Source organism: Carcharodon carcharias, assembly GCF_017639515.1.
Source record: "Carcharodon carcharias isolate sCarCar2 chromosome X unlocalized genomic scaffold, sCarCar2.pri SUPER_X_unloc_11, whole genome shotgun sequence".
In the NCBI taxonomy this organism is placed as follows: Eukaryota; Metazoa; Chordata; class Chondrichthyes; order Lamniformes; family Lamnidae; genus Carcharodon; species Carcharodon carcharias.
The window spans coordinates 222,501-240,000 of NW_024470866.1; the positions used below are offsets into that span (position 1 = coordinate 222,501).

General features: G+C 53.3%; 1 protein-coding gene across 2 annotated transcripts in view; it reads left to right on the plus strand.

Annotated features, from left to right (window-relative positions):
- Positions 1–17,500, plus strand: part of LOC121275077 (histone deacetylase 4-like) — a 252,384-nt gene that overhangs the window by 185,926 nt on the left and 48,958 nt on the right. For both annotated transcript variants that reach the window (XM_041182481.1, XM_041182482.1), the window contains 4 exons: positions 539–667; positions 5,255–5,355; positions 14,786–14,902; positions 16,173–16,371. In XM_041182481.1, coding sequence (XP_041038415.1) covers positions 539–667; positions 5,255–5,355; positions 14,786–14,902; positions 16,173–16,371 — 546 coding nt within the window. The remainder of the gene's footprint in view (positions 1–538; positions 668–5,254; positions 5,356–14,785; positions 14,903–16,172; positions 16,372–17,500) is intronic.

Below are 17,500 nucleotides of genomic sequence, written 5' to 3' on the forward strand. Positions count from 1 at the left end.
TCAGTGTCCGAGAGCCACCCTCGCAAGGGGCAGCGCGAGGAGTCCATTCAGCCCCTCTAGAGCCTGTTACACAGGAACAGGAGGAGGCCATTCAGCCCCTCTGGAGCCGGCTACACAGGAGCAGGAGGAGGCCATTCAGCCCCTCTAGAGCCTGTTACACAGGAACAGGAGGAGGCCATTCAGCCCCTCTAGAGCCTGTTACACAGAAACAGGAGGAGGCCATTCAGCCCCTCTGGAGCCGGCTACACAGGAACAGGAGGAGGCCATTCAGCCCCTCTAGAGCCTGTTACACAGGAACAGGAGGAGGCCATTCAGCCCCTCTAGAGCCTGTTACACAGGAACAGGAGGAGGCCATTCAGCCCCTCTGGAGCCGGCTACACAGGAACAGGAGGAGGCCATTCAGCCCCTCCCTCCTCGAGCCTGTTACACAGGAACAGGAGGAGGCCATTCAGCCCCTCTCAGGCCTGTCACACTATATACAGAGTGTCGACCGTTCAGGGATTTAGCGGCTGACTCGTTCTGGAACCTTCCCCCCCAGCCTCGGAGCCCAACCTGAAGCTGCGCGTCAAACTGAAACAGAAAACGTCGGAGAGGAGGAGGAGCCCACTCCTGCGGAGGAAGGACAGCGCTCCAGCCAGTCTGCGCAAGAGAGCTCCCGACAGCCGGGGTGAGTCACAGAGCCCCCGGTCCACTGCCAGCCCGTCCCCTCCCCTCCCTCTGCCCTCCCCTCACCTCCCCTCACCCTCTCCCTCCACCTCCCGTCCCCTCCCTCACCCTCTCCCTCCACCTCCCCTCCACTCCCCTCACCCTCTCCCTCCACCTCCCCCTCCACTCCCCTCACCCTCTCCCTCCACCTCCCCTACCCCTCCCTCTGCCCTCCCCTCACCTCCCCCCTCCCCTCCCCTCACCTCCCCTCACCCTCTCCCTCCACCTCCCCTCCACTCCCCTCACCCTCTCCCTACACCTCCCCTACACTCCCCTCACCCTCTCCCTACACCTCCCCTACCCCTCCCTCTGCCCTCCCCTCATCTCCCCTCACCCTCTCCCTCCACCTCCCCTCCACTCCCCTCACCCTCTCCCGTCCCCTCCCCTCCCTCTGCCCTCCCCTCACCTCCCCTCACCCTCTCCCTCCACCTCCCCTCCCCTCCCCTCACCCTCTCCCTCCACCTCCCCTCCACTCCCCTCACCCTCTCCCTACACCTCCCCTCCACTCCCCTCACCCTCTCCCTCCACCTCCCCTCCACTCCCCTCACCCTCTCCCTCCACCTCCCCTCCCCTCCCTCACCCTCTCCCTACACCTCCCCTACCCCTCCCTCTGCCCTCCCCTCACCTCCCCTCACCCTCTCCCTCCACCTCCCCTCCACTCCCCTCACCCTCTCTCCGTCCCCTCCCCTCCCTCTGCCTCCCCTCACCTCCCCTCACCCTCTCCCTCCACCTCCCCTCCACTCCCCTCACCCTCTCCCTACACCTCCCCTCCACTCCCCTCACCCTCTCCCGTCCCCTCCCCTCCCTCTGCCCTCCCCTCACCTCCCCTCACCTCCCCCTCCCCTCCCCTCACCCTCTCCCTACACCTCCCCTCCACTCCCCTCACCCTCTCCCTCCACCTCCCCCTCCCCTCCCCTCACCCTCTCCCTACACCTCCCCTACCCCTCCCTCTGCCCTCCCCTCACCTCCCCTCACCCTCTCCCTCCACCTCCCCTCCCCTCCCCTCACCCTCTCCCTACACCTCCCCTACCCCTCCCTCTGCCCTCCCCTCACCTCCCCTCACCCTCTCCCTCCACCTCCCCTCCACTCCCTCTGCCCTCCCCTCACCTCCCCTCACCCTCTCCCTCCACCTCCCCTCCACTCCCTCTGCCCTCCCCTCACCTCCCCTCACCCTCTCCCTCCACCTCCCCTCCACTCCCTCTGCCCTCCCCTCACCTCCCCTCACCCTCTCCCTCCACCTCCCCTCCACTCCCTCTGCCCTCCCCTCACCTCCCCCTCACCCTCTCCCTCCACCTCCCCTCCACTCCCTCTGCCCTCCCCTCACCTCCCCTCACCCTCTCCCTACACCTCCCCTCCACTCCCCTCACCCTCTCCCTACACCTCCCCTACCCCTCCCTCTGCCCTCCCCTCACCTCCCCTCACCCTCTCCCTCCACCTCCCCTCCCCTCCCCTCACCCTCTCCCGTCCCCTCCCCTCCCTCTGCCCTCCCCTCACCTCCCCTCACCCTCTCCCTCCACTCCCCCTCCACTCCCCTCACCCTCTCCCTACACCTCCCCTCCACTCCCCTCACCCTCTCCCGTCCCCTCCCCTCCCTCTGCCCTCCCCTCACCTCCCCTCACCCTCTCCCTCCACCTCCCCTCCACTCCCCTCACCCTCTCCCTCCACCTCCCCTCACCTCCCCTCACCCTCTCCCTACACCTCCCCTACCCCTCCCTCTGCCCTCCCCTCACCTCCCCTCACCCTCTCCCTACACCTCCCCTACCCCTCCCCCTCCCTTCCCCTCCCCTCCCCCTCCCCCTCCCCTCACCTCTGCCTCCCCTCCCCCTCCCCTACCCTCCCTGTACCCTCTGCCTCATTTCCCCCTCACCCTCCTCTCCCCTCCCCTCCCCTCCCCTCACCTTCCCTCCGCTCCCCCTCCCCTCCCCCTCCCCACCCCCTCCCCTCCGCCTTCCCCACCCTCCCTCTCCCCTCCCCCTCCCTCTGTCCTCTCCTCCCCCTCCCCCTCCTCTCCCCCTCCCCCTCCCTCCCCCTCCCACTCCCCTCAACCTCCCCCTCCCCCCTTCCCTCCTCCTCCCCTCCCCCTCCCCTCCCTCTCCACCTCCCCTCCCCCTCCCCTCCCTCTCCACCTCCCCTCCCCCTCCCCTCCCCCTCCACCTCCCCTCCCTCTCCACCTCCCCTCCCCCTCCCCTCCCTCTCCACCTCCCATCCCCTTCCCCTCCCCTCCCCTCCCCTCACCCTCTCCCTCCACCTCCCCTACCCCTCCCTGCCCTCCCCTCACCCTCCCCCTCCACATCCCCTCCCACTCCCCCTCCCTCGCCCCTCCCCTCCCCTCCAATACCCCCCCCCGTCCCCTGCCCCAGGGCATAACCCCCTACCCCAGCCAACACACTCAGTGCGTCCCTCTGGGGAGGGAGGGAGAGCGTGCACAAATGTGTCTGCGTGAGTGTGAGTTTGAGTGTGCGCGAGCGTGAGTGTGTGAGAGTGTGTGTGTGAGAGTGTGAGTGTGAGTGTGCACAAATGTATGTGCATGAGTGTGAGTTTGAGTGTACACGGGCAAGAGTGTGTGAGAGGGTGTGTGTGAGAGGGTGTGTGTGAGAGGGTGAGTGTGAGTGTGCACGAGTGTGTGTGTGAGTGTGAGTTTGAGTGTGCACGAGAGTGAGTGTGCAAGAGGGTGTGTGTGAGAGAGACTGTGTCAATGGGTGTGTGTGTGTGAGAGGGTGTGTGTGAGAGGGTGAGTGTGTGTGTGAGTGGGTGATTGTGGACGTGTGAGAGAGACAGTACAATTGGGTGTGTGTGTGAAAGGGTGAGTGTGTGTGTGTGAGAGAGAGAGAGAGAGTGTGTGAGTGTGTGTGTGAGAGAGAGAGATAGTGTGAGAGTGTGTGCATGTGTGAGAGATAGAGGGTGTCTGAGATTGTGAGGGTGATTTTCAGTGTGTCAGAGAGAGATTGTTAGTGGATGAGTGTTTGTGAGAGGGGGTGTGTTTGTGTGTGTGTGTGAGAGAGAGGGTGTCTGAGTGTGTGTGGGAGAGAGAGGGTGAGGGTGGGTGAGGCTGTGCGAGAGAGTGTGTGAGGGTGTGAATAGGTGTGAATAGCGTGATTGTGCATGTGTGTATGCGTGAGTGTGATTGTGTGCGTATATGTGATTGTGATTGTGTGAGTATGTGTGATTGTGATTGTGAGTGTATCGGTGAATTGTGTGTGAGGGGTTGTGCATGAGATTATGTGTGTGTGGTTGTATATGTAAGTGTATGCCCTGGACGTTTGCACACATGCACCAGTATGACTCTAGCACCAGTGCCTGTGTTTGGCTGTATGTCTGCCTGTGTGAGTGCATGTGTGTGCATTCCTCTGTGTGCGTGCACTTATGTGTCTGCCTGTGCACGAGTGTGTGCATGACTTTGCGTGTTTCTGTGCGCAGCAACATGTATGTGTGCTTGTGATCAAGCTTTAGCTTTTGTGTGTATGTGTGTGTCAGTGGGTGTGTGTGTGTGTATGTGTGACAGTGTGTGTGTCAGTGTGTATGTGTGTGAGCGAGTGTGTGTGTGTGTGCGAGTGTGTGTGTGTGCAAGAGTGTGTGTGTGTGTGCCAGTGTGTGTGTGTCAGTGAGTGTGTGTTTGATTGTGTGTGTGTGTATGTGTGTGTGTGCATGTGTGACAGTGTGTGTGTGTGTGTGTGCGTGTGTGACAGTGTGTGTGTGTGTGCGTGTGTGACAGTGTGTGTGTGTGTGCGTGTGTGACAGTGTGTGTGTGTGTGTGCGTGTGTGACAGTGTGTGTGTGTGCGTGTGTGACAGTGTGTGTGTGTGTGTGTGTGCGTGTGTGACAGTGTGTGTTTGTGTGCATGTGTGACAGTGTGTGTGTGTGTGTGTGTGCGTGTGTGACAGTGTGTGTGTGCGTGTGTGCGTGTGTGTGTGTGTGTGTGTGTGCGTGTGTGACAGTGTGTGTGTGTGTGTGTGTGCGTGTGTGACAGTGTGTGTTTGTGTGCATGTGTGACAGTGTGTGTGTGTGTGTGTGCGTGTGTGACAGTGTGTGTGTGCGTGTGTGCGTGTGTGTGTGTGTGTGTGTGCGTGTGTGACAGTGTGTGTGTGCGTGTGTGCGTGTGTGTGTGTGTGTGTGAAAGTGTGTGTGCGTGTGTGACAGTGTGTGTGTGCGTGTGTGCGTGTGTGCGTGTGTGTGTGTGTGTGTGTGTGTGAAAGTGTGTGTGCGTGAGTGACAGTGTGTGTGTGCGTGCGTGTGTGTGTGCGTGTGTGTGTGTGTGTGACAGTGTGTGTGCGTGTGTGTGTGTGTGTGCGTGTGTGACAGTGTGTGTGTGCGTGTGTGCGTGTGTGTGTGCATGTGTGTGTGTGTGTGTGTGTGAAAGTGTGTGTGTGTGTGTGACAGTGTGTGTGCGCATGTGTGCAGGCATCTGAGTGCAAGTAGGCATTCAAAATGATTGAGTGTATGCGTCGGTGTGTGGGTTTAGTACGCAGGTTTGTGCGTCTCTACATGTATATGCATCCACGTGTAAATGACATGTTCCCGCTGAACTCATTCTCTCTCCCACTCCGGCACAGATCCCTCACCCGTCAGGAGTAGGAACACGTCAAGAGCCAGTCTACAAAACCAGGCTGCACCTTCCGAGAATGGCCACAACAAGCCCAACATTGACCCTGAGGTGTGTACTCTACTGTCCTCGGTTATAGATCTGTGGATTGATCACCAGGGTAAGGATCATCACTGCGTAACTGTAGAGAGTCACTGTTTATTCAGGGTAAGGATCATTCACTGTGTAACTGTACAGGGTCACTGTTTATTAAGGTTAAGGATCACTCACCGTGTAACTGTACAGAGTCACTGTTTATTCAGGGTAAAGAACATCACTGTGTAACTGTACAGAGTCACTGTTTAATCAGGGTAAGGATCACTCACTGTGTAACTGTACAGAGTCACTGTTTAATCAGGGTAAGGATCACTCACTGTGTAACTGTACAGAGTCACTGTTTATTCAGGGTAAGGATCACTCACTGTGTAACTGTACAGAGTCACTGTTTATTCAGGGTAAGGATCACTCACTGTGTAACTGTACAGAATCACTGTTTATTCACGGTAAGGATCACTCACTGTGTAACTGGACAGAATCACTGTTTATTCAGGGTAAGGATCACTCACTGTGTAACTGTACAGAGTCACTGTTTAATCAGGGTAAGGATCACTCACTGTGTAACTGTACAGAATCACTGTTTATTCAGGGTAAGGATCACTCACTGTGTAACTGTACAGAATCACTGTTTATTCAGGGTAAGGATCACTCACTGTGTAACTGTACAGAGTCACTGTTTAATCAGGGTAAGGATCACTCACTGTGTAACTGTACAGAGTCACTGTTTATTCAGGGTAAGGGTCACTCACTGTGTAACTGTACAGAGTCACTGTTTATTTAGGGTAAGTGACACTCACTGTGTAACTGTTCAGAGTAACTGTTTATTCAGGGTAAGGATCACTCACTGTGTAACTGTACAGAGTCACTGTTTATTCAGGGTAGGGATCACTCACTGTGTAAATGTACATAGTCACTGTTTATTCAGGGTAAGTGTCACTCACTGTGTAACTGTACAGAATCACTGTTTATTCAGGGTAAGGGTCACTCACTGTGTAACTGCACAGAGTCACTGTTTATTCAGGGTAAGGGTCATTCACTGTGTAACTGTACAGAGTCATTGTTTATTCAGCAGGGTAAGGATCACTCATGGTGTAACTGTACAGAGTCACTGTTTATTCAGGGTAAGGATCACTCACTGTGTAACAGTACAGAGTCACTGTTAAATCAGGGTAAGGGTCACTCACTGTGTAACTGTACAGAATCAGGGTTTATTCAGTGTAATGGTCATTCACTGTGTAACTGTACAGAGTCACTGTTTATTCAGCAGGGTAAGGATCACTCACTGTGTAACTGTACAGAGTCACTGATTATTCAGGGTAATGATCACTCATTGTGTAATAGTAGAGAGTCACTGTTTATTCAGGGTAAGGATCACTCACTGTGTAACTGTACAGAGTCACTGTTTATTCAGGGTAAGGGTCACTCACTGTGCAACTGTATACAGTCACTGTTTATTCAACAGGGTAAGGATCACTCACTGTGTAACTGTACAGAGTCACTGTTTATTCAGCGTAAGGATCACTCTCTGTGTAACTGTACAGAGTCACGGCTTATTCAGGGTAAGGATCACTCACTGTGTAACTGTACAGAGTCACTGATTATTCAGGGTGAGGATCACTCATTGTGTAACTGTACAGAGTCATTGTTTATTCAGCAGGGTAAGGATCACTCATGGTGTAACTGTACAGAGTCACTGTTTATTCAGGGTAAGGATCACTCACTGTGTAACAGTACAGAGTCACTGTTTAATCAGGGTAAGGGTCACTCACTGTGTAACTGTACAGAATCAGGGTTTATTCAGTGTAATGGTCATTCACTGTGTAACTGTACAGAGTCATTGTTTATTCAGCAGGGTAAGGATCACTCACTGTGTAACTGTACAGAGTCACTGATTATTCAGGGTAATGATCACTCATTGTGTAATAGTAGAGAGTCACTGTTTATTCAGGGTAAGGATCACTCACTGTGTAACTGTACAGAGTCACTGTTTATTCAGGGTAAGGGTCACTCACTGTGCAACTGTATACAGTCACTGTTTATTCAACAGGGTAAGGATCACTCACTGTGTAACTGTACAGAGTCACTGTTTATTCAGCGTAAGGATCACTCTCTGTGTAACTGTACAGAGTCACTGCTTATTCAGGGTAAGGATCACTCACTGTGTAACTGTACAGAGTCACTGATTATTCAGGGTGAGGATCACTCATTGTGTAACTGTACAGAGTCACTGAATATTCAGGGTAAGGATCTGTGTAACTGTACAGAGTCACTGTTTATTCAGCCGGGTAAGGATCACTCACTGTCTAACTTTACAGAGTCACTGCATATTCAGGGTAAGAATAACTCACTGTGTAACTGTACAGAGTCACTGTCTATTCAGGGTAAGGATCACTCACTCTGTAACTGTACAGAGTCACTGTTTATTCAGGGTAAGCGTCACCCACTGTGTAACTGTACAGAGTCACTGTCTATTCAGGTTAAGGGTCACTCACAGTGTAACTGTGCAGAGTTACTGTTTATTCAGGGTGAGGATCACTCACTGTGTAAGTGTTCAGAGTCACTGTTTATTCAGGGTAAGGGTCACTCACTGTGTAACTGTACAGAGTCACTGTTTATTCAGGGTAAGGGTCACTCACTGTGTAACTGTACAGAGTCAATGTTTATTCAGGGTAAGGATCACTCACTGTGTAACTGTACAGAGTCACTGTTTATTCAGGGTAAGGGTCACTCACTGTGTAACTGTACAGAGTCACTGTTTATTCAGGGTAAGGGTCACTCACTGTGTAACTGTACAGAGTCACTGTTTATTCAGGGTAAGGGTCACTCACTGTGTAACTGTACAGAGTCACTGTTTATTCAGGGTAAGGGTCACTCACTGTGTAACTGTACAGAGCCTCTGTTTATTCAGGGGAAGGGTCATTCACTGGGTAACTGTACAGTGTCACTGTTTATTCAGCAGGGTAAAGGTCACTCACTGTGTAACTGTACAGAGTCACTGTTTATTCAGGGTAAGGGTCACTCACTATGTAACTGTACAGAGTCATTGTTTATTCAGGGTAAGGATCCCTCACTGTGTAACTGTACAGAGTCACTGTTTATTCAGGGTAATGATCACACACTGTGTAACTGTACAGAGTCACTGTTTATTCAGGGTAAGGATCACTCAATGTGTAACTGTACAGAGTCACTGTTTATTCAGGGTAAGGAGCATTCACTGCGTAACTGTGCAGAGTCACTGTTTATTCAGCAGGGTAAGGATCACTCACTGTGTAACTGTGCAGAGTCACTGTTTATTCAGCAGGGTAAGGATCACTCACTGTGTAACTGTACAGAGTCACTGTTCATTCAGCAGGGTAAGGATCACTCAATGCGTAACTGTACAGAGTCACTGTTTATTCAGCAGGGTAAGGATCACTCACTGTGTAACTGTACAGAGTCGCTGTTCATTCAGCAGGGTAAGGATCACTCTCTGCGTAACTGTACAGAGTCACTGTTTATTCAGCAGGGTAAGGATCACTCACTGTGTAACTGTACAGAGTCACTGTTTATTCAGCAGGGTAAGGATCACTCACTGTGTAACTGTACAGAGTCACTGTTTATTCAGGGTAAGGATCACTCTCTGTGTAACTGTACAGAGTCACTGTTTATTCAGGGTAAGGATCACTCTCTGTGTAACTGTACAGAGTCACTGTTTATTTAGCAGGGTAACGATCACTCTCTGCGTAACTGTACAGAGTCACTGTTTATTCAGCAGGGTAAGGATCACTCACTGTGTAACTGTACAGAGTCACTGTTTATTCAGGGTAAGGATCACTCACTGTGTAACTGTACAGAGTCACTGTTAATTCAGGGTAAGGATCACTCACTGTGTAACTGTACAGAGTCACTGTTTATTCAGGGTAAGGATCACTCTCTGTGTAACTGTACAGAGTCACTGTTTATTCAGGGTAAGGATCACTCACTGTGTAACTGTACAGAGTCACTGTTTATTCTGGGTAAGGATCACTCACTGTGTAATTGTACAGAGTCACTGTTTATTCAGTTTAAGGATCACTCACTGTGTAACTGTACAGAGTCACTGTTTATTCAGTTTAAGGATCACTCACTGTGTAACTGTACAGAGTCACTTTTTATTCAGGGTAAGGATCACTCACTGTGTAACTGTACAGAGTCACTGTTTATTCAGGGTAAGGATCACTCACTGTGTAACTGTACAGAGTCACTGCTTATTCAGGGTAAGGATCACTCACTGTGTAACTGTACAGAGTCACTGTTTATTCAGGGTAAGGATCACTCGCTGTGTAACTGTACAGACTCACTGTTTATTCAGCAGGGTAAGTATCAGTCACTGTGTAACTGTACAGAGTCACTGTTTATTCAGGGAAAGGGTCATTCACTGTGTAACTGTACAGAGTCACTGCTTTATTCAGGGGGAGGATCACTCACTCTGTAACTGTACAGAGTCACTTTATTCAGGGTAAGGATCACTCACTGTGTAACTGTACAGAGTCACTGTTTATTCAGGGTAATTTTCACTCATTGTGGAACTGTACAGAGTCACTGTTTATTCAGGGTAAGGATCTGTGTAACTGTACAGAGTCACTGTTTATTCAGCAGGGTAAGGATCACTCACTGTGTAACTGTACAGAGTCACTGTTTATTCAGGGTAAGGATCACTCACTGTGTAACTGTACAGAGTCACTGTTTATTCACGGAAATGGTCACTCACTGTGTAACTGTACAGAGTCACTGTTTATTCAGGGTAAGGATCACTCACTGTGTAAATGTACAGAGTCACTGTTCATTCAGGGTAAGAGTCACTCACTGTGTAACATTACAGAGTCACTGCTTTTTCAGGGTAAGGATCACTCACTGTGTAACTTTACAGAGTCACTGCTTTTTCTGGGTAAGGATCACTCACTGTGTAACTGTACAGAGTCACTGTTCATTCAGGGTAAGGATCACCCACTGTGTAACTGTACAGAGTCACTGTTTATTCACGGAAATGGTCACTCACTGTGTAACTGTACAGAGTCACTGTTTATTCAGGGTAAGGAACACTCTCTGTTTAACTGTACAGATTCACTGTCTATTCTGGGTAAGGGTCACTCACTGTGTAACTGTACAGAGTCACTGTTTATTCAGGGTAAGGATCACTCACTGTGTAACTGTACAGAGTCACTGTTTATTCAGGGTATTGGTCACTCACTGTGTAACTGTACAGAGTCACTGTTTATTCAGCAGGGTAAGTATCATTCACTGTGTAACTGTACAGAGTCACTGTTTATTCAGGGTAAGGATCACTCACTGTGTAACTGTACAAAGTCACTGTTTATTCAGGGTAAGGATCACTCACTGTGTAAATGTACAGAGTCACTGTTTATTCAGGGTAAGGATCACTCACTGTGTAACTGTACAGAGTCACTGTTTATTCAGGGTAAGGGTCACTCACTGTGTAACTGTACAGACTCACTGTTTATTCAGGGTAATGATCACTCACTGTGTAACTGTACAGGGACACTGTTTATTCAGGGTAAGGATCACTCACTGTGTAACTGTACAGAGTCACTGTTTATTCAGCAGGGTAAGGATCACTCACTGTGTAACTGTACAGAGTCGCTGTTTATTCAGGGTAAGGATCACTCACTGTGTTACTGTACAGTGTCACTGTTTATTCAGGGGAAGGGTCACTCACTGTGTAAGTGTTCTGAGTCACTTTTTATTCAGGGTGAGGATCACTAACTGTGTCACTGTACAGTGTCACTGTTTATTCAGGGGAAGGGTCACTCACTGTGTAAGTGTTCTGAGTCACTGTTTATTCAGGGTAAGTTTCACTAACTGTGTCTCTGTACAGTGTCACTGTTTATTCAGGGTAAGGGTCACTCACTGTGTAAGTGTTCTGAGTCACTGTTTATTCAGGGTGAGGATCACTCACTGTGTAACTGTACAGAGTCACTGTTTATTCAGGGTTAGGGTCACTCGCTGTGTAACTGTACAGAGTCACTGTTTATTCCGGTTGAGTTTCACTCACTGTGTAACTGTACAGAGTCACTGTTTATTCAGGGTAATGGTCACTCACTGTGTAACTGTACAGAGTCACTGTTTATTCAGCAGGGTAAGGATCACTCACTGTGTAACTGTACAGAGTCACTGTTTATTCAGGGTAAGGATCACTCACTGTGTAACTGTACAAAGTCACTGTTTATTCAGGGTAAGGATCACTCACTGTGTAACTGTACAGAGTCACTGTTTATTCAGGCTAAGGGTCACTCTCTGTGTAACTGTACAGAGTCACTGTTTATTCAGGGTAATGATCACTCACTGTGTAACTGTACAGAGTCACTGTTTATTCAGGGTAATGATCACTCACTGTGTAACTGTACAGAGTCACTGTTTATTCAGGGTAATGATCACTCACTGTGTAACTGTACAGAGTCACTGTTTATTCAGGGTAATGATCACTCTCTGTGTAACTGTACAAAGTCACTCGTTATTCAATGTAAATGTCACTCACTGTCCTGTGAGTCTTGTTCGGAGCAGAGGATATGTGTCACCCTCTCCCCATGCCCATCCTCCTCCCCCCAATCGCCTCTCTGGACACTCCATGCAGAATCACACTGCACCCCGTGTAGGATGAATAGCCACTACCTGACGCTGTCTGACAGGCAGCGATAGTCTTATTGCCACTTCTACTTTGCTGCGATATGATTCCGCACTGTCGGAGGGTCAGCGCTGAGGGAGTGCCGCACTGTCGGAGGGTCAGCGCTGAGGGAGTGCCGCACTGTCGGAGGGTCAGCGCTGAGGGAGCGCCGCACTGTCAGAGGGTCAGTGTTGAGGGCGAGCCGCACTGTCGGAGGGTCAGTGCTGAGGGAGAGCCGTACTGTGGGAGGGTCACTGCTGAGGGAGCGCCGCACTGTGGGAGGGTCAGCGCTGAGGGAGCGCTGCACTGTCGGAGGGTCAGCGCTGAGGGAGAGCCGCACTGTCCGAGGGTCATCGCTGAAGGAGCGCCGCACTGTGGGAGGGTCAGTGCTGAAGGAGCGCCGCACTGTCGGAGGGTCAGTGCTGAGGGAGAGCCGCACTGTCGGAGGGTCAGTGCTGAGGGAGAGCCGCACTGTCGGAGGGTCAGTGCTGAGGGAGTGCCGCACTGTCAGAGGGTCAGTGCTGAAGGAGCGCCGCACTGTGGGAGGGTCAGTGCTGAGGGAGAGCCGCACTGTCGGAGGGTCAGCGCTGAGGGAGAGCCGCATTGTGGGAGGGTCAGTGCTAAGGGAGAGCCGCACTGTCGGAGGGTCAGTGCTGAGGCAGCCCCAGGTGAGTGACAGGACCTTGAGGGGAGGGTAGGGGTTGGGGGGAGCCATTGTGATCGGTGCTTTGGATGTTGGCTGAGTCAGTTGTATTGGGCCATTCTCGCCGGCACCAATTGCCAAAAATAGACCAGACATCCTGTCAATCCTGCTGGGCGGGTTCCCTCTCTGAGCAGCGGACACAAGTGCTCGGGGCGAGTGCCCTCCCGTTCGCCTCCTGCATCGTTTTCAGGTCACGTCCACTCTGAATCAGCTTCCAATTTGACGTTCATCGATCTGAGTGTCAGCTGCATTTATATAGTGCCTGTGGCTTAGCCCCCAGGGGACGTAACTCGGATCCACAGGCTCGTTGGGGAGATACTGAGGATATGCGAGTAAAATCTCAGTCAAAGTGTGAACGTTTCAAGGAGTGATGTAACGGAGCAGAGAGAGGGAGGGGTGTAGGGGCTGTAGGAGGTTACAAAGATAGGGAGGGTTGTAGGGGCTGGAGGAGGTTACAGAGATAGGGAGGGGTGTAGGGGGCTGGAGGAGGTTACAGAGATAGGGAGGGTTGTAGGTCTGCAGGAGTTTACAGAGTTAGGGTGGGGTGTAGGGTGTGGAGGAGGTTACAGAGATAGGGAGGGGTGTAGGGTCTGGAGGAGGTTACAGAGATAGGGAGAGGTGTAGGGGCTGGAGGAGGTTACAGAGATAGGGAGGGGTGTAGGGGCTGGAGGAGGTTACAGAGATAGGGAGGGGTGTAGGGGCTGGAGGAGGTTACAGAGATAGGGAGGGGTGTAGGGGCTGGAGGAGGTTACAGCGATAGGGAGGGGTGTAGGTGCTGTAGGAGGTTACAGAGATAGGGAGGGTTGTAGGGGCTGGAGGAGGTGACAGAGATAGGGATGGTTGTAGGGGCTGGAGGAGGTTACAGAGATAGGGAGGCGTGTAGGGGCTGAAGGAGGTTACAGAGATAGGGAGGGGTGTAGGGGCTGAAGGAGGTTACAGAGATAGGGAGGGTTGTAGGGGCTGGAGGAGGTTACATAGTTAGGGAGGTTTGTAGGGGTCTGGAGGAGGTTACAGAGATAGGGAGGGTTGTAGGGGTCTGGAGGAGGTTACAGCGATAGGGAGGGGTGTAGGGGCTGGAGGAGGTTACTGAGATAGGGAGGGTTGTAGGGGCTGGAGGAGGTTACAGAGATAGGGAGAGTTGTGGAGTCTGGAGGAGGTGACAGAGATAGGGAGGGTTGTAGGGGCTGGAGGAGGTGACAGAGATAGGGAGGGTTGTAGGGGCTGGAGGAGGTGACAGAGATAGGGAGGGTTGTAGGGGCTGGAGTAGGTCACAGAAATAGGAAGGGTTGTAGGGGCTGGAGGAGGTTACAGAGATAGGGAGTGTTGTAGGGGCTGGAGGAGGTTACAGAGATAAGGAGGGTTGTAGGGGGCTGGAGGAGGTTACAGAGAAAATGAGGGTTGTAGGGACTGGAGGAGGTTACAGAGATAGGGAGGGTTGTAGGGACTGGAGGAGGTTACAGAGATAGGGAGGGTTGTAGGGACTGGAGGAGGTTACAGATGTAGGGAGGGAGGATGGTGCTGTGGAGAGGCGCGTCAGTGGTCGTTGAGTTAGGAGCGCCTTCCAGATCACCACAACTCGCTGTGTTTATAAACAATAATTCTCCTCATCTACCCCCCCATCCCACACCCTCTGGTTCTGTTACCGATTCTCTTCAATCTGTGTCCCCCTCTGGTTACCGACCCTCCCACCACTGGAAACAGTCTCTCCCTCTCTACTCTACCCCAAACCCCCTCCCTTCGTGATTTTGAACGTCTCGATTCAATCTCCCCCCCCACCTCCCTTAACCTTCTCTGCTCTAAGGAGAACAATCCCAGCTTCTCCAGTCCCTCCACGTGAACTGAAGTCCCCTCATCCTCCCACCCCCCCCCAGGGTCCCGTTCTGGTCACTCTCCCTCCGCACCCTCTCCGAGACCCTCGAGATCCTTCCTGAAGTGCGGGGCCCGGAGCTGGGGACATGGAGTCCTCCAGCAGAGGCTGGGGGGTGGGGTGGGGGTGGAGGGTGTACAGGGGGGGTGATCTATGGGTCAGGGAGGTTGTGAATGAATATTCGGGGTTAATCGGCTGCCTCACCCCCTGACCTCCGCTCCTTGTTGCTCCTCAGAATTCCTTTGCCCAGCACCTTCTCGTCCATGAGGGCTCCCTGGTCCAGTTGACCATCCCAAGCAGACCTGCCCTCCCCAACATCACACAGGGACTTCCGACCTCTATCCCCGCCAAGGTGAGTCCCTTTGAGGGGGTCGGGTGGGGGGTGGTGGGGTCTGTGTGGGGGGCGGGGGTTGGGGGCGGAGGGTGAAGGGTCCCACAGTTTTGGCGGGGGGAGTGGGGGGAGGAGTCCCCACTGTTTGTGAGGGGAAAGGGGTGAGGAGTCCCTCTGTTTCGGGGGAGGGGGTGAGGAGTCCCTCAGTTTGGGGCGGGGCAGTGAAGGGTCCCTCAGTTTGGCGGGGGTGAGGAGTCCCTCAGTTTGGAGGGGGTGAGGAGTCCCTCAGTTTGGAGGGGGTGAGGAGTCCCTCAGTTTGGAGGGGGTGAGGAGTCCCTCAGTTTGGAGGGGGTGAGGTGTCCCTCAGTTTGGAGGGGGTGAGCTGTCCCTCAGTTTGGGGCGGGGCAGTGAGGTGTCCCTCAGTTTGGAGGGGGTGTGGAATCCCTCAGTTTGGAGGGGGTGAGGAGTCCCTCAGTTTGGGGAGGGGGTGAGGATTCCCTCAGTTTGGGGAGGAGGGGGTAAGTTGTCCCTCAGTTTGGGGAGGAGTGGGTAGGTTGTCCTTCAATTTGGGGAGGAGGGGGTAAGTTGTCCCACAGTTTAGGGGGGAGGGGGTAAGTTGTCCCTCAGTTTGGGGGGGAGGGGGTAAGTTGTCCCACAGTTTAGGGGGGAGGGGGTAAGTTGTCCCTCAGTTTGGGGGGGAGGGGGTAAGTTGTCCCACAGTTTAGGGGGGAGGGGGTAAGTTGTCCCTCAGTTTGGGGGGGAGGGGGTAAGTTGTCCCACAGTTTGGGGGGGAGGGGGTAAGTTGTCCCTCAGTTTGGGGAGGAGGGGGTAAGTTGTCCCACAGTTTAGGGGGGAGGGGGTAAGTTGTCCCACAGTTTGGGGAGGAGGGGGTAAGTTGTCCCTCAGTTTGGGGGGGAGGGGGTAAGTTGTCCCACAGTTTGGGGAGGAGGGGGTAAGTTGTCCCTCAATTTGGGGGGGAGGGGGTAAGTTGTCCCACAGTTTGGGGGGGGGGTGAGTTTGGGGGGATCATGGTGAAGGGAGCAGGAAGCGATGACAATAATCAACAAGATGAATTGAAGAAGATTTTGTCAATGCCCCTGATTGGACCACGTTCAACGTGACCTCACCCTCTGGGTTCAGGGTTCAGGGTTCAGAGGTTCTGCTGATGAGTGGACAACCCCGCACCCCCCCCCCACCCCTGGGGATATCAGCGACTCGCTGTATCTAACCCCCTCCTCCTCCTCCTCTTCACCCCCGCTAACCCTCAGCCCTCTCCACTCTCCCCGCGCAGGGTCTGATCGAGGAGATGGGTGGACACTCGCTGGCGAACCTGCCCTCTAGGCTGCACACTCACGACACAACGCTGCTGACCGGTCACTCCCCGGTCACCTACATCCACACCTCGGCCCTGGAGAGGGAGGCAGGAGCGGCCAGACTCCAGCCGGTGCTCATCCTGGAGCCATCGATGGGACGGGGCCCGCTATTGGCTGGTAAGTACCCGAAGGTTTCACCATTGGGCTCGTGGGAAACACCAATCCATGAGCCGGCAAGTCTTTCAGCTCGGAGCACTGTGCAGAGTTCCGGTCTCCGTATCCCTGGGTTAGACCACACTCGGAGCACTGTGCACAGTTCCAGTCTCCGTATCCCTGGGTTAGACCACACTGGGAGCACTGTGCACAGTTCCGGTCTCCGTATCCCTGGGTTAGACCACACTCGGAGCACTGTGCACAGTTCCAGTCTCCGTATCCCTGGGTTAGACCACACTCGGAGCACTGTGCACAGTTCCAGTCTCCGTATCCCTGGGTTAGACCACACTGGGAGCACTGTGCACAGTTCCAGTCTCCGTATCCCTGGGTTAGACCACACTGGGAGCACTGTGCACAGTTCCGGTCTCCGTATCCCTGGGTTAGACCACACTCGGAGCACTGTGCACAGTTCCAGTCTCCGTATCCCTGGGTTAGACCACACTTGGAGCACTGTGCACAGTTCTGGTCTCCGTATCCCTGGGTTAGACCACACTCGGAGCACTGTGCACAGTTCCGGTCTCCGTATCCCACTGTTAGACCACACTCGGAGCACTGTGCACAGTTCCGGTCTCCGTATCCCTGGGTTAGACCACACTCGGAGCACTGTGCACAGTTCCGGTCTCCGTATCCCTGGGTTAGACCACACTCGGAGCACTGTGCACAGTTCCGGTCTCCGTATCCCTGGGTTAGACCACACTTGGAGCACTGTGCACAGTTCCGGTCTCCGTATCCCTGGGTTAGACCACACTCGGAGCATGGGGACAGGGGGAGGCCATTACCCGCACCTTGAGCCTCTTACACAGGAACAGGAGGAGGCCGGTCAGCCCCTCGATCCTGTTCCTCCATCCAATGAGACCAGTGGCTGACCTGTCACCTAACTCCATCTACCCACCTTCACCCCGTATCCCTCGATACCTTTGACTAACGAAAGTGTCTCAATCTCAGGTTTAAAATAAATCGATCCGGCATCAATTGCCGTTTGCAGGAGAGAGTTCCAACCTTCTCCCGACCTTTTGTGTGTCCGAGTGTTTCCTAATCTCACTCCGGAATGGTCTGGCTCGAGTTTTTACACTCTAGCCCTGAGTCCTAGACT